The sequence below is a fragment of the Bolinopsis microptera genome, chromosome 5, assembly GCF_026151205.1.
Source record: "Bolinopsis microptera isolate Bmic1 chromosome 5, MBARI_Bmic_1.0, whole genome shotgun sequence".
NCBI lineage: Eukaryota > Metazoa > Ctenophora > Tentaculata > Lobata > Bolinopsidae > Bolinopsis > Bolinopsis microptera.
In genome coordinates, this window is record NC_087076.1 from 7,677,789 (window position 1) to 7,693,562 (window position 15,774).

The window sequence follows — 15,774 nt, forward strand, 5'->3', positions numbered from 1 at the left end:
TAAAGCGTTTATCCAAGGGGAATTTTGTGTAAGATATTAATTATTAATCTTATCTTTACCAAAATTCTTATCTCGATTCCCAGCCTTTGACATAAAAATTTAGCCTCTCTGTCGTGCTAATATTTGATAATACTATTGACTAATCCTGGTGCATTTTATCATACCAATATAGCTCATTGCTTCAGCTTTGGTTGATGTCCATGGCAACCACTAAGAATTGTTTTGGGGCAGCTTCTGGGCATTTTTACTATAGCTTCGGGCTATGTCCGAACAATAGCCCTGCTCAGTAATTACGATTTATTATTAAGACGACTCATCTTGTCAACTGCTCTTAATTGTCCTGATTTTGTTATTCGTTTAATTCGGATGCTCAATTTCCAAATTGTATATAGTTTGACGTAGTGTCACGGCTAGCCATCCTGTGTCCAGTGGCAGGAGGCCATTCTTTATAATGTACCTCACGTGCATCGCTCATTTTCTTATCATTGGTTTCAATCCGCTTAATCATAGCAATTACTTTTATTTCCGGTCAAATTTACTGTCGACTGTGGACTTGGGTTCGGTTTCGTTGCCTAGTTTGGTTTGATAATTTCGTGTAATTAAGTTTAACGAGATGTTACGTACTGAACTAAAATTAAGGGCTTATAGTTTAGTTGGTCTGTAGATTCTGTAGAACAATCCTGACATTTATGGATGACGTTCGAATTTAAATTGATTGGGCTGTCAAGTGCCAGTGTAACATAATTAGTGATAATTTTGGTGACATTTTATAATACGACAAAGTATAATTACCATAATATTGTATTTTATGTATGACGTGAGATGAGCTACGTTAAGCTTGAGTTACGTATCAACGTTCATGTCATGGTCATACAACCCGCAGACATGCGTCCTCTCACTATATCAGAACACTCGCATATCCTCCCCACCAAGGCATCAATCTAGACAAGAAAGGTTGTCATCGGGTGTTATATATCCACTTTATATCGGCTCTCGATCGATCGCGATTGTTTCTTGTAGATCAGCATATAAGGTTGCAAGGTGTGACAGCTTGTCAATTGTCACAGTTATATAGCGTCACGTTGTTGGGAATACCTGCCATTGACCTAAAACTGACAGTACTGTTCATTTCATTACCGCTCTCAGCTCACTCTCCTTCTTCTACCTCTCTTTGAAGTGTCCAGATGAGTCATATTGTTTATTACGGTCACCGTCCTCATCAATCACTTGACTACCGGTACGTACGTACATTCAACTGAAATGTACATGTAATATGTTTCGGATCTCGTCCGAGTATCATATAATAATGATCCATTGTTTTATCGTATTATATAGTGCGGTGATAGTTAGTGCGGTATGAACAGTGTCTGTGGCCAGTGCATCACTGTTTTATACTTTATATGGTCTGTGTACGTGCACTGTGTGTTGCTGTGTCATGGCTGGCTGTTTGCGTGAACTTGATACTTATATTTTAAATACCTATTCAATATTCATGCGACTTTGCTTACTTGGTAGAACTAGACATCGCTCTTGGATCTTCAGGATTTGTGGAGTTGTACAACCGCAATGCCTTAATTGGGTGAAGGAAGGAGACACCGTCGTCAGTTATTACTTGTAATTGTAACGTGTCATGTCTTATGTCAACACCCAGGTTATCATTCTTATCCCGAGCGTACAAGTAATTGCTTGCAACGTTATTTAATCTAGTAAAATCGTTTTGCGAACTTCTCAGAACTAGCTAGAAAAATTTCAGCAGATTTTCTTGGGCTTGCTTCTTTGCTTGTGTGAATACCGGTGCTCCAGGCGACAACCAACAAATTTTGTAATTTTGTAGTTGCCCTATCACCGACATGCTATGTTGAATGTTTACATTTCAGTTCAGAAGTTCTCAACTATGTACCTACACGCATATGGCAGTACCTAGATATGTGATTTCTGGACATTTTGTGCAACATAAAGTTTTCAGCCTGTTGCAGTTGCACGGCCTGTTGATAAGTTCAGGGACATTTGTTAAACATAAAGTTACACTGTGACAATAGAAAAACACATTTAGTTTTACAAAATAGCTCCAGCCCGGCCATGTTAAACAAATAACTGAGGGAACTCATTTTATTGTCAGAGTTCAAGAAGGTGGTAATATGACCCATTTCCATTGACACAAAATTAAAGTTGCGCCCTATATATGATATATGTACATAGTCTCTACTGAATTATGCGAGTGCTCGATAACAAAAAACATCGTTACTATTGTGGAGAACCCTTACCGCGACTGTTATTTGAGGTGTCCACATAGTTGTCCCGTTAGCGCACAATTGTTACTGCAATTTCACCTCGTGTTCTAAAGTTCCCGTTACACAGAGCTGTCACAAGTTCCACGTGACATTTTGTGTTGAAACCGCAGGTGCTATCCGCACATTCCGGTATTCAGGCTAGATTATGTTGATGATGGAGCATGCGCACGCACTATCCTAGGTTAGCTTTCGTTTTGCAAGGTTGCATCCGGCTTTTTAAACTAATCAATGTGTTGGTTTGAGCTGCTCCAAAGGTGTGGCAACAGCCTCAGACCAAAATACCTGCCTGTGTTTGCCTTGACTATTTTGAAGATTAAACGATCAAACGCTAATGACTGGACTGTAGAATTTTTTAGCTTCCATCTGTGATCAATTATAGTGAAAATACTTTTGAACCCGTGCAATGTTCACACCTTTATTATGCCAATTCATAACCGACCAGTATTGTGATTCCTGTAATTTTGCTAAAGCACCGCACTTTATATTATGAGTAAACTTCGACTGTATTTTAAGACCCAAGTAGTTAAAGTTGATATTATGAAGGATTTGATAGTTGGAAAATAAATTTTTTTTCCCCGATTTATTGTCCACCTCGCTAGCCTACCCAAAAAGATAACGACGCCACGGCATAATTGACTTATAAGTTATAGTTATTGTATGTATAAAACATGCAATATGTTTGCAAAATGTATCATATTGATTCTCTTAGAGACACAAGAGCCATTGGTTTATCACTTACCTAAGTAAGGCAAAGCATTGAGGAGACAATGTTGCGTCAAATTTCACGAGGGCAGTATTTTTTGTAGAATTAAATTAGCGAATGTTAAACATCATACCAATGCATTCCCTGTCTCGGCTACAACATATTAAACAGATTCACCGTTACAGTTCGTCCTCATTACAGTTATATAGTACAACAGATTGTATGATTCGAGAGTTACGCATAGCGATCTGCTGTTACAGCATCGATTTCAAACACCACCATTTAACCTTTATCACAGTTAACCCTCGTCGGGTATTCAATATTGCTCACTTCTTTACTTGTTCTACAGCGAGCCGAAAGGTTTCGTGCTTTAACATTCTTGATTCTCGCCGTTATTATCAGTCGTAGTCAGGGCAGTGTGTTTAAAGTATTGTGTTATCGTGTAGTTCAAATCCTATGCGGGAATGTTCCTCGTCGTTCATCGTCTTTAATGGGTTGTTGAAATATGTTGAATCTTGGTTTTACGTCATCATGTGTGCAATTAGTATTAAAACCGCGAGAGTCTACCTTTGGCTCGTATTAAGCTGTTACGTTTTAGCTGTCCTGCACATTTATCATTAGAAATTGCTTTATAATGATGTTAATTGGGCAAAGTAACGCGTCAATCTTGAACAAAGAATTTTATACCAATTTAGATCTGTCTGTCTGCTTTAAACAGGTCCGCCGTACGTTGATCAATCGTTTCAGGAAGTCTTGCTGCCTTGAGTGATTCTGCTAACTTGCAGTAATCAGATGTCAGCATTTTGAACTGACAATGACATTGGTGTCATTTGACGTACCCTTTTACGTACTTTCCTATAATACTAGGTCCATTCTAGAACATTGCACTTTTAAAATTATAACTCAACTTGTTGGTAACATAGTTATCAACAAGTTAAGTTATTTATTCGAACTTTTCATCTAGAAGTGAAACAAATTCTTCATGTTATGGAGCCAGGGTGTGGACAGTTATTAGCTTATGTTATTAATTTATGCTAAGTTATTTATTTTATTTTAATATGTTACATAAATGTTTTATAATGGTCAGTATATAACACGTTTTTCATTTCTTTTTAAGATTTAAGAACTTCTCATAGAATCTCTCCACTTTTCTACAACTTTCATATTATTATGTTTTTGACCTTTAGTTTAACTTTTAATTTGTATGTCTCGTTCATCATTTCTGTGGTACGGATTCATGAAGTCCTTTGATGAAGTAGAGTGAGATCTATCATCTTTGATAAACATTCATTTGTCATCGAAGAGTGTTTAATGTATCATAACATTCAATTATTATATATTAGATCATTCCAGGCCACGCTACTTTGATTGAGTACACATAACTGGAGATTCAATTACCATCACCTTGTATAAAACGAACAGTTATGTTAATTATGCTTCAGTAAATTTATGCAGCTACTGCCTGTATTGTATAATAATTTTTATTGTTAGCATATAATTATACGTTCTGAAAATTTATATGTTCTATATATTATTGTCGATTATTATTATTAGCTCAAGATATACATACTTAGTTCCAATTCATAATTGCGTAATATTTACCAAAAATATTTGTAGGGCATGTAAGGGAGCGGAAAGGCCACATAAGAATGAAGGGTGTTCTGTTTGGAGCTTTGGTTGGACTGCTTTTGGTAACTGTGTGTGACTGTGAAGCCGCTGAAGCTACTGAAGCCGCTAAGGCTGATGAAGCTGCTGAGGCCCCTGAAGCCGGTAATTATTGTAAAAAGAAGACTTCAGATGGTATCCCTACCGACGTAAATGGAAGCTGCAATTGCTTCTATAATGAAGTTGCCTTCTACCCAAAGGACCTATTCACCGAATGCCAAATAGGGGATGGTGCAGTTATTTTTCATGTCATGGGTATGCTCTACATGTTTACAGCTCTGGCGTTGATCTGTGATGAGTTCTTTGTACCCGCCTTGGAAGTCATCATAGAGGTTACCGATATCAGTGACGATGTCGCCGGTGCAACCTTTATGGCAGCTGGTGGCAGCGCCCCGGAGTTCTTCACCTCTGTCATCGGTGTTTTCATATCCGAATCACAAGTTGGTGTTGGAACGATCATAGGATCTGCTGTGTTTAATGTTCTCTTTGTGATCGGAATGTGTGCAGTTTTCAGCAAGGAACTTTTGACCCTTACCTGGTGGCCCCTATTCAGAGACGTAACTTTCTACTCCATAGGCCTAGGAATTCTCATTGTTTCTTTCCTCGATCAAAATATCTTTTGGTACGAAGCCGTTGTCCTATTCAGGTTGGTACATATGCTACTGCCTTTTCATGAAAATCAATGAACCCATGGAAAAGTTTGTCAGTGCCCAGATCGCAAAACTGCCTTGTGTTCATCATGAAACGAAAAACGAACAGCCGAATGATGGAAACATTGACCATTCCCTGAAGACGATATTCAATGAGAAGAGCAATGGAGGAAAATCATGCAACTGCCAAGCGGTTCAACAGGTTGGTACCAGATATACTTTGAGTGCAAGTGATTTATCTAACTAGGTGCTTTTCTTTGAAAACGAATTAATTCTGTCGATTCAAATTATGATTTGAGATCATCGCAGAATGAATTCACTCGCTTCGAATTTTGTAAACAAGCGTAAATCCTATTGCAATTTATAAATCACGTTTGTCCCTTGGGACTTGGCGATGTTACCTGATGCCAGTAAAACATTGCTGTGATATATGATTGGGTATTTCAGTGTAAACACCTGTTCACATTGCAGGCATCCTACGAATCGGTTGATAAAAATGGCGATACTGAATCCTTGAGGGAGAACGGAAAGGACGATGCGGCGGTCCTCATTCCATGCACCAATCCAGAATGCCTGAACAGCAAAGTTACCCAGTTTCCTACACTAGCTCTGTGCGCTAACACGTTAGACCCAGTTGGAAACGGTTAGACATCGATCTTAGTCGTAATTACTTGATTATCCTTCCAGCACATTTTTTGTTACACCTGTTGTAAATACACACCTGCTGTTACACAAGCTTTAAAAAACTTAACATTTATAGTAAGTTCACAGAGTTGCCATTCTTGGTGAACCTCGTACTCATAACCTTCCGCATTCAAGCCCTATACTCTACAGTGTTATGATTAGCGCACACACTCACACTGTATAATCATGAAATAAGCTGGCATAAGATCTGCTCTCTGCTAATTTGTGTTTGCGCTGAACTAGCTCTCGCTTCACTGTATATATAACACCTAGCTGGTACTACCAAAACAAACCTTGTGCGCACTATGACTGTACCATGCAATGGTAGCTGGTCATGCTAGGCAGACCAGACAGGCTAACTTTTTAGAGGTGGTCGGCACCTCCCTGCGCAGTTAAAACGTTTTTTTTTGTCCAGTCTGTACAATGCTCAGTTAAGAGCCGACATAGCTTAGGGTTTCGTGATTCAAAGTGTTATAGTGACATGTCCAACATTCACAGAGATTCTTACCCTCACAACTAATTGAGTTTTGAGCACATGTGCCACAGCCCACCAACCGGGCTTGGATCTAGAACCCTGAAATTTGACCGACCATCACTATCACCTGCTACACAAGTGATATAACATTTACCTGATTATGCCTTGACCCGGGCCCTATGGGGCTTGCATCGTCATATTTCAGGTGACGTGTAGCTAAGTACCGCAGATTGTTGTCTAAATCTAGGCCGCCATAACCATGGCGTCTAAATAAAGACATCGAACTACACAACACTATGGAGCCATTATACCAGACTGCTGCCAAATATAGAGATTCGTGAACTGTTTATGAGTGCCACGAAAGTGTGATTTATTGATCTTCTGACTGGCACAGGTATGCGTGCATAATGCATATGATATTATGGCGATGCGTTTTTCTTTGTCAAATTTAGACAATTTGACCCAAATAGAGTTGAAAAGATTAATTTGACATATTACTACTACATGTAAAACACTGCACTCCTACAATTAGATAAACCAAAAGCTTCATTATAGTATAATCCTTTACAATGAAAACGACTTTGACGGTGTATTTATGCGATCACCGTGAATGTACCTTGACACTTGAACAACTTGACGTCATGCAATGCAGAAGGTATGGCTTTGTAGCTGTTAATTTACGACATGTATTAGCTTAATCACCGACGACAGAGTACCGCCTTTATAATAGCCTGCAAATGTAGACGCTTCCTTCCCTCGCTGCTAGGGTGCTGACGCATTAAAGTCTGCTTATATTCTTTATAATACATGCAACTTTAAAATGCTCTCAACAATCTCAGATGTATTACATCATAGATTTAAGGACCTTTCTTGGAGAAATTTAACCAGCCAATCCAAATTTAAGATTTCTTCCAATTTGCTCTTCAGTAATCAGTAGGCTTGCAATAAACTGGACCAGGCCATAATTGTATGATTTTAGACAATTCAGAATAGATTAGTACGCTATGAGATTGATGAGGACAGCCATAGAACTGTGTCTCTTACAGACCTTTTGATCATGGATGATGGAATCGAAATCTCTGGTGAAATAAGGCAGAATAATTTGCAGTAGAAATTATGATATCTTCGCTAAATAATGTATGTAGTACAATATGCCTAGTGCAGAATTGATACACTTATCAATTAAGGCCAGAGGGGGGGGTAAATGGCACTTTTCTAGTTTTCACATATTTGATAATAGCTGCTGGAGACGAAGAAGAAGAAAAAAACCGGATCAAAATCTGACCTTGCGTTCCTGAGATATCGCGCGCTAAATTTTGAGGTTTACCTGTAATTACATGTTAAACTGGATCTTTAAACGGCTGTAACTTTTTTGACCTTTCGATTCCTTAGTTGAGAAAACCGGCCACTCCCTGATCTTGAGGTTTGGTACAGTGGTTCCTTAGACAATTATCCTCATTTATTATGTGAGCGATTTTTTTTATTTGACTCGGTTCTCGAATTATGAGGTTAACCATGTCAAAAATTCGGAAAATTTAGCTGGTTAACCTCATAATTCGAGAACCGAGTCAAATTTAAAAAATCGCTCACATAATAAATGAGGACAATTGTCTAAGGAACCACTGTACCAAACCTCAAGATCAGGGAGTGGCCAGTTTTCTCAACTAAGGAATCGAAAGGTCAAAAAATGTGTTTTGAGATAGATGCAATTTAGTGTTTTCAAAATTTTGAATATTCACTGGAATGTATCACAGTTCGTTAGTTAGGACTTTTTATACACTTAATAACGTTTGCTTGATTAGACCTGGCCGTCCCCTAAATGATTTTAGCCACTTTCAGTAGTTAATGTCCGTGTATTGTAAAAAATGAGGTTAACCAAGACTTCCTGTAAACACTAACTGCTTAAAATTTGGTTGTTAACCTCGCTTTAGACCATATAACACTGGGATTGGTTTATCAATATGTTATTATATATGTAGTAAAACATTTGCACAGTATAACGATTAAGGTTTTGAGGTTAACATGTAATTAACTGGTCAGATATTCAAAAAATGAGAGGTTAACCTCATTTTTTAGCCATTTACGGGTAAAATCTTCTACTAAAATATGGTCAGTTCAAATCACCTTTGTCACGTGATTATAGTTGTAGGCATTGTGATACCAATAGATACCTCACTTCGATATTGTGGTACATTACATAAGTAAGAATCGTATGTATATTCCCTACGGTACCAAAATGTGATGGTTAACCTCATTTTTTTCATTTTCTCAAGATAAAAGTAAAGTCAATCAACACGTCATCTATTTAGAAATTTGTATACCGTAAACTTACCATGAAAATAATAACTCTATCATTTGATCTATTCTCGCTATATCTAAAAGAAGAGGTTAACCTCATTTAATCACGTTTGGATATTACTTTTTCTGATAATTATGAACCTAAAATTTAGAGTTTACATTTGCTGACCGAAATAACAAAAAATTATGGCGTGTAATAAAATATGAACCTCAATTTTATTAACCTCAATGTTGTATAGTCAATTTTGTGAAAATCGGTTAACCTCAATCATAAAATAAAGTTAATCAGCTACAAATATGTGAATAGCAGCAATGTTTTTGTCATCAAAAATTAAATCGATTTAGAAAATAATATTTTGGTAGAATTTTTTGACCCCTTACCCCCCCCCCCCTCTGGCCTTAACATTAAGGCTTCCTGATTTAATGAGATTCATTAGAATTTCCAGGTTCTTGATAGCCACATGACATGGTTTTGCCTACTAAAAAATGGGTTTCAGAGCCTTTGTAAATAGCACATTTTATCTTTTGACGCTTCAGTCACTCTCCGGGATATTTGCATCTTGAATTTGAGACTTTACAGAATTTGTATTTATACATTCCACTTTTCAGCTGTCTATTTTCGAATTCTCTCGATACCTGTACAGTTATTATAATGAAATATGATTGGATAGCTTTTAGCTACATGAGAATAGTTTTAAATGACGAGGTTTCTAGTAACTGTTGATATCCAAGAATGCACGAGTTTTTCCTGGTGAAATTCTCAACATATTTAATTTATTATTTTCACTTTCTAAACCTCTCCACATGATGATTATTACTCAGTTGACGACTCCAGACAAGGCCAGTCTAGAGATATGACCGATGACCAAGGTAATCCTATGACACGACACTTGATAAAAAAATCTTTGCAAATTTGAGATCCGATAATGAATAACATTTGGTATAGATTTATACCTACCTCATTTGTTTCTTGCCTGGGATATTCGTTGCTATGATTTGTCATTGACGTAGAGATCCACTGTGTCCTTGTTCGAAGATTTCAGCACTTTTTAGTTATCTGAAATCGAATAGAAGATGCCATAGAATACCCCAGGTAAGACTTTTGGACATGTATTGCAATTACGATGCATATCTTTGCGAGGTCTGTAGCATCCCCAAGCAACGTTTGAACATGTTAAATGAGGGTGTGAGAGTGAGAAAAGCAGCCACGTAGCCAACCTACTGAGACTTAATACAGTGTTAATGAAGCACTATCTTGAAAGTCAAAGTGAATGCGCCTCAAATTTTGTTAAAACCCTTATCTCTGGGATTAGGGGATATCCCAAAAATTCTAAAAATTGTCTCAATGTGAGACTCTAATAGCCTTTGATAGTGCCAAAGGTGTTTTGACAAATGCAAAGGCTTCATTGGCGTGCTAGTAAGTTGATAGGTTACTTTAGTTATAAAAAGCACTCAAGTTTGTAAAACTTCTTGGATTTGCTTTATTGCGGTGCAGCAATTTTTCATTAACTTTCATCATGTCATGACCAACGATCACTCGGCACTCACATATTTTAAGTAAAGTGTTGTTGAAAGGTCGGAAATGAAAGTATGACACGATTTTAAAAACAGTCTCATCCACTGAATACAAGAATACATCCAGCAACGCTTTTCCCGTCAACCAGCCAGTGGTAGCCATGTTAGACATTTTCAAAGACTAGCATGGTTCCCTTAGCACGGAGTACAAGTATCATGTGCTTTCAAACAGTTAAGCCCGAAATTTCCAACAACTGTTAAAATTGAACAATTCTCCAGAATTCAGTCAGTCTACAATTTATCATAACTTCCGTAGCTGTCGAAGAATTAAACTCTTCTCACCTGGCAAATTGCAACTGATCAGTGATCGTTAATAGTAATTGAAAATTGAAATAAGAACTGCATGAAAACTCAGTTGAAATTAGCTCCGTGGCTGTTGAGATGCACGTGAGAAAGGAGAAACTCTTGGTGAGCAATATTGTCTCATGTCTTGATAGCATATGGAGTATGAACGATTCAGGGCAAAATTAAAATTTTACTTAACAAAACTATGACAGTAGATATTTTGCAGAATGTACTCAAAAATTGTGTTATTGAACCGTTAGCTCAACAGCTTGAAGTACAATATGTATGTATCTATCGCATTTAATTGCATCTATGACAATTCATTTGCATGACTCATAACATAATATTTGCATGGCATGTACATGCATTTGCATCTAATGTTATTCAATTATCAATATCAGCGGTTATTGGAATTTTGCAGTGACATTCGATTGTAACAAAAGTAATCACTATAAATGTTTGTATATATGGGTAGTGGGTACTTGTAAAAGCCCTGTTATAGCTTAATTTTGTCCATAATTCTATCCATGTGCATGTGCCAAGTTTGTCTATTAGCGTGACTGTGAACAAGTGAATCATTAGAAACGATGAAAAAAAATGTTCAATGAAAACGAGATAAAATGATTTTATATGATTTCAGCCACATTCAATGATCGTGTCGGGGAACTTCAGAGGCTTCAAAAGATAAAGCCAACCCCAAGATCCAACCGATCGTTTTCACGCGCTTCCTTGGCAACCCTAAGAGAGCACAGGTTCTCACGTTCTGCTCTCTTCATCAACTTGCCTCCGGTTAACCACACATCCAGCGGCTTGAGCGGAAACAATCTTAATACCCTCGTGGTAAGTTCAGCCTTTTATATTTTTCGCTGAGATTCAGCATTATTGCCTTAGGGTAAGTTTTCATAACAACTTTAAATTGATGATAATAAATAAAATATAATATTGGTCATCTTGATTTCCTTGTAATCGTAACTTTGTCGATGCCAAGCGTAAGGCTGTCTGTCGAAATTTTATCATTTTAGTTTTGTTGATATTACTCTCAAAGTCTTAGAAATTTATGTAAAATGATGGATTCCTTTCATCTTTCCCTGGTCTGTCAAAAATCATCTGAATAACTACTGAGCCCAGATGTTATAATATGAAAACAAGCATTCGTTTGTATTTGACTTTAGTACTTGATCATGCAGCCATGATGGATATAGATATGATGACTTTTTCTTTAATTTTCCGCTCATTAAAAAATACTAGTCTTTAATGAAAACTAATGACCGGATAATGCAATAGCCATTAGGTTTCCCACGGCACTTTATTTATTTTTTTCCATCTTAGCAAAATCTATTCGACTTTTTGTTAAATCAACACCGAAAATCACAAATAAATGTGAACATAATATAAGCACAAACATAATATCATCTGCATCGATAAGAAAGACTTCTCTGTTCTAACTCAGTAAGCTAGAGCAAGTCATCAAGTAATTAATAGAGTAAATCCTGCATGCATTATTCCTGACTGAAGTATATCCGGTGAAGCCCGAACAATATACAATTACAAATAGACAATATGCATTATGCATGATACAGACTGCCATACACTTGTCTTTGTCGTTTTTCATATTATCATGAAAGCTTTTGGGCGAATTGCACTAAATTAGAACATAGCGCCTCTTTGTATTCCTGATAAAACCCGTGCAAGCACAATTTAACAAATTATGACAAAAGTACGACAGACTGACTGACGCAAGGCTGACACACTTACATTTTTAAAAGAATTTAGAATGCAAGTACTTATCACTTTTGGTAAGCTTTCTTTTTCCGAAGCCTTCCAATCTTTTATCAAATATTATAGGAAGAAGGTACAGAACAGGAAACAGAAACTGGGAACGGAACAATTTCAAACAATAAGAAATATGTTCCGATCGTCGTAAGTTTGAGCGCTGATAAATATTCCGTTGATTATTTTTTTTCATCTGTGAGATTTCTGGTACATTCCCACTGTTAAGGCTCTAAGGCGGATCTTAGAGGGATGATTGGAATGAATATAATTATCCGTCTAGATAATGAATCATAAAATTCTGTCATGTTAATCAACAAATCAATTTCGTGTTCGTGATATGTCTGTGATAAATTCTTGTGAGAAGCTCAATAATGCAAGGCAGTTGATCTAAATTTCGTTGTTGCTGCTTCAGCATTTCCAATATATTAAACTATGTATACATATTTCACGTGTATACTACTATACACATGTATGTAATATATGTTGTATATTATATTTATAATAATTAACACAATTTTAGATAAGTGTTGCCTCCTCCGTTCATAACAAATGATATAACATTATATATTACATTATTTCAAGATACATTCATATGTAGTATTATCTAGTCGCCCAAATTATCGATAATTATATATTTTCACTTGCAACTATTCCTCTGCTTAACTAAGCCAGAAAGCACTACGGACACAGTTAGAATCCACGTCAGAGTTCAGTTTCCAACGAAGCCTAGTATATTATAATCGTTCGCTTCGATTTTTTAAAGCTGCCTGTCACTTCGTTGAAGTCTCAGTATATTCTTGGAGACTGTCTGAACCAAGCTGGTTGACTGCTTTCGTAACTTAGTTTAAGTGTCGTGTCCTTTTAATTTCAGTCAACCCAATAAAGTAAATTTTAAACTGCGATATCTTATGAAATAGAAACGCATCTAGATTTGTAAAGTTCATATCCTGGCCTCTGCCTGTAAACGCCTTCGCCAACTGTTCACTGCAATTTTTACCTTTTTTATCCCTTAAAAAAGGAAACAAATGTACATTACAATGTATCAAAATATGCACATTGATATGGTATAGTAAAATAACTTGAATTAAGTTGTTAATATGCCTAACAACAGTCTAGTTATACTTGAATATGTTATCTAGCAACTGTATCAAAACATGACTATAGTGTACATTGTATAACTTCTCCTATTAAGCTATTATAATTTACATCCATGGCTTCTAAAATCCTCCGCTGCGATTTTAGTCTGGCTTCGAAGTATAAGTACTACAAGTTATTTGATTGATGTTAAGGTCCCGGTTGCCACTATCACAATAGAAATCTGCATGAAAAATCTTGAAACTGCTGTCTTGGTTTTTAAGTTTCCTTCATTGGACTTTCTCTATATCGACGCACGTTACATCAACTATCAGAGAGCCCGTCCTTCGGACGCTTAAAATATAGACGTTTCTCGATCTATGGACTGAATATTGATTGTCACCGCACGTGCACTCGTCAAATTTCCTTTATGACATCTGGGGCCAATCAACAAAAATTAAGAAACTCTTATGACTCAGCTTAGTTTGATTGTTATATCCATGCCATTACGAGTGCTGCTTTACACGTTTTATTAGATAAGTTCTCCTCTGTATACGTATCCCATTTATATTGGGTGATTTTGTCACTGTAATTAGTGTTACCAATTATAATCATAGCACTGGATTACTCACGATTCTTTTATAATTAATCCGCATAAGATAATTCGTGTGAGATTAGCGCTAAAACCGTGTTCTTAACGTGAATAAAACCCTCGTAGTTCGATGGTCAGTATAATATCTAATTGCGAGTATGCGTTATCTGGCAGATATTTAGACAAACTAATTGCGAGGCGCGTGCTGCATACGACCTACACACGCCTTCCCTGATCACCATTATACCATACCTTTTATAATCGCTACATATTATCGCGTCGACTCATAACTTATTAGGCCTCATTAGCTGACGTAGGATCAAAAACAAGGCAGCACGTTGGTCGATGCAAGCTGTACATTGCTTTATACAGTGGATAGAGATCAAATTTATAAACGCTTTGCACATTACATGTGAGATCTATATCCAAGTACGTACGCTTTTGGTCGTAGATCGGGGCGTGTTTGCAAACATTTGAGCGTCGGTATAACTCAATATACATTGCTCTAACGAGATTAACGGGTAAGCTGGGCTGGAATAAATAGAAAGAAATACGATTTTGTGTAACACAATCTTTACAACACGGCCTCTTGAGTCTTGAACTCACTGGGCCCCATATATAACTATTTACTTACATATAAGAGCTCGTACTAGACGTACACTGTAGTTAGGGCCTTATGAATATTTTCTGGGAATTAGTTTGCCACAAGCATTTCTGTGCAGGAAATAGGAATGTGTTGTCCACAGCTCCAGGAACCACCCCAAAGAGTTGTAGATCTGATGGGTCATGGGCACAACAAACTTTTAAAATTTATTTCTGCCATTACTATCGGAGTTGTTCGTAGGCTAGGCGCCTGGAGAAAATATACTCTAGCTAGTTATGCCCATCAGATCTACCTTTAAAGGGGGGGGGGGGGGGGGGGGGGGGGGGGGGGGGGGGGGGGGTGTCACGTCCGTCTATGTCCGCTTGTCTCATAGAATCCAAAAAGGACAGGACATAGGCGGACATAGGCGGACATAGACGGACATAGGCGGACATAGGCGGACATAGGCGGACATAGACGGACATAGGACGGACATTAATGGACACCTAAATTGCTAAATAAAATGTTCAATTTTTGCTGTTATAGGGGGATCATGTTTTTTGTCCGTTCGGTACCCTATATTTTCAAAACGGACAAAAAATAGAGCGGACAAAAACGGACAAAAATGGACAAAAACGGACAAAAACGGACAAAAATGGAAATAACATTTAGATGCTTCCTCCTCCTACTCTTCCTCCTCCTCCCCCTGGGTCTTCCTGATCTTCCTCAGTCCTCTTCCTCCTCCCCTCCTCAGTCCTCCTCCTTCTCCTCCCCAGTCCTCATCCTCCTCCTGAGTCCTCCTCCTGGGTCCTCCTACTGGGTCCTCCTCCTCCTCTTCATCCTCCTCCTCTTCCTCCTCAGTCCTCAGTTCTCCTCAGTCCTCCTCCTCATCCTCCTCCTCAGTCCTCCATCCTCCTCCTCAGTCCTCCCCCAGTCCCCCTCCTCCTCCTCCTATTCAGTCCTCCTCCTCCTCCTCCTCCTCCTATTCAGTCCTCCTCCTCCTCCTCCTCCTTCTCAGTCCTCCATCCTCCTCCTCAGTCCTCCCCCAGTCCCCCTCCTCCTCCTCCTATTCAGTCCTCCTGAGTCCTCCTCCCTCCTGAGTCCTCCTCCTCCTCCTCCTCCTCTT

The 15,774-nt window shown here is 37.9% G+C and overlaps 2 protein-coding genes across 17 annotated transcripts in view; both read left to right on the forward strand.

The window, feature by feature from the left end:
* Nucleotides 1–4,589: 4,589 nt before the first annotated feature.
* LOC134815116 (sodium/potassium/calcium exchanger 1-like) overlaps nucleotides 4,590–15,774 on the forward strand; it is a 31,199-nt gene continuing 20,014 nt past the window's right edge. For 7 of the 16 annotated variants that reach the window (XM_063823598.1, XM_063823603.1, XM_063823600.1 and 4 more), the window contains exons 1-4: nucleotides 4,600–5,511; nucleotides 5,781–5,952; nucleotides 9,589–9,636; nucleotides 11,267–11,466. In XM_063823598.1, coding sequence (XP_063679668.1) covers nucleotides 5,332–5,511; nucleotides 5,781–5,952; nucleotides 9,589–9,636; nucleotides 11,267–11,466 — 600 coding nt within the window. In that variant the 5' untranslated portion in view covers nucleotides 4,600–5,331. Of the gene's footprint in view, nucleotides 5,512–5,780; nucleotides 5,953–9,588; nucleotides 9,637–11,266; nucleotides 11,467–12,471; nucleotides 12,547–15,774 lie in introns of all 16 variants that reach the window. The other 9 variants (XM_063823596.1, XM_063823595.1, XM_063823599.1 and 6 more) reach the window with 5 other exon arrangements.
* On the forward strand, nucleotides 4,644–5,241 carry LOC134815405 (sodium/potassium/calcium exchanger 2-like). The gene is made up of 2 exons (XM_063823938.1): nucleotides 4,644–5,099; nucleotides 5,236–5,241. Exons 1-2 carry the CDS (start codon nucleotides 4,644–4,646, stop codon nucleotides 5,239–5,241), a joined length of 462 nt encoding a protein of 153 aa, XP_063680008.1.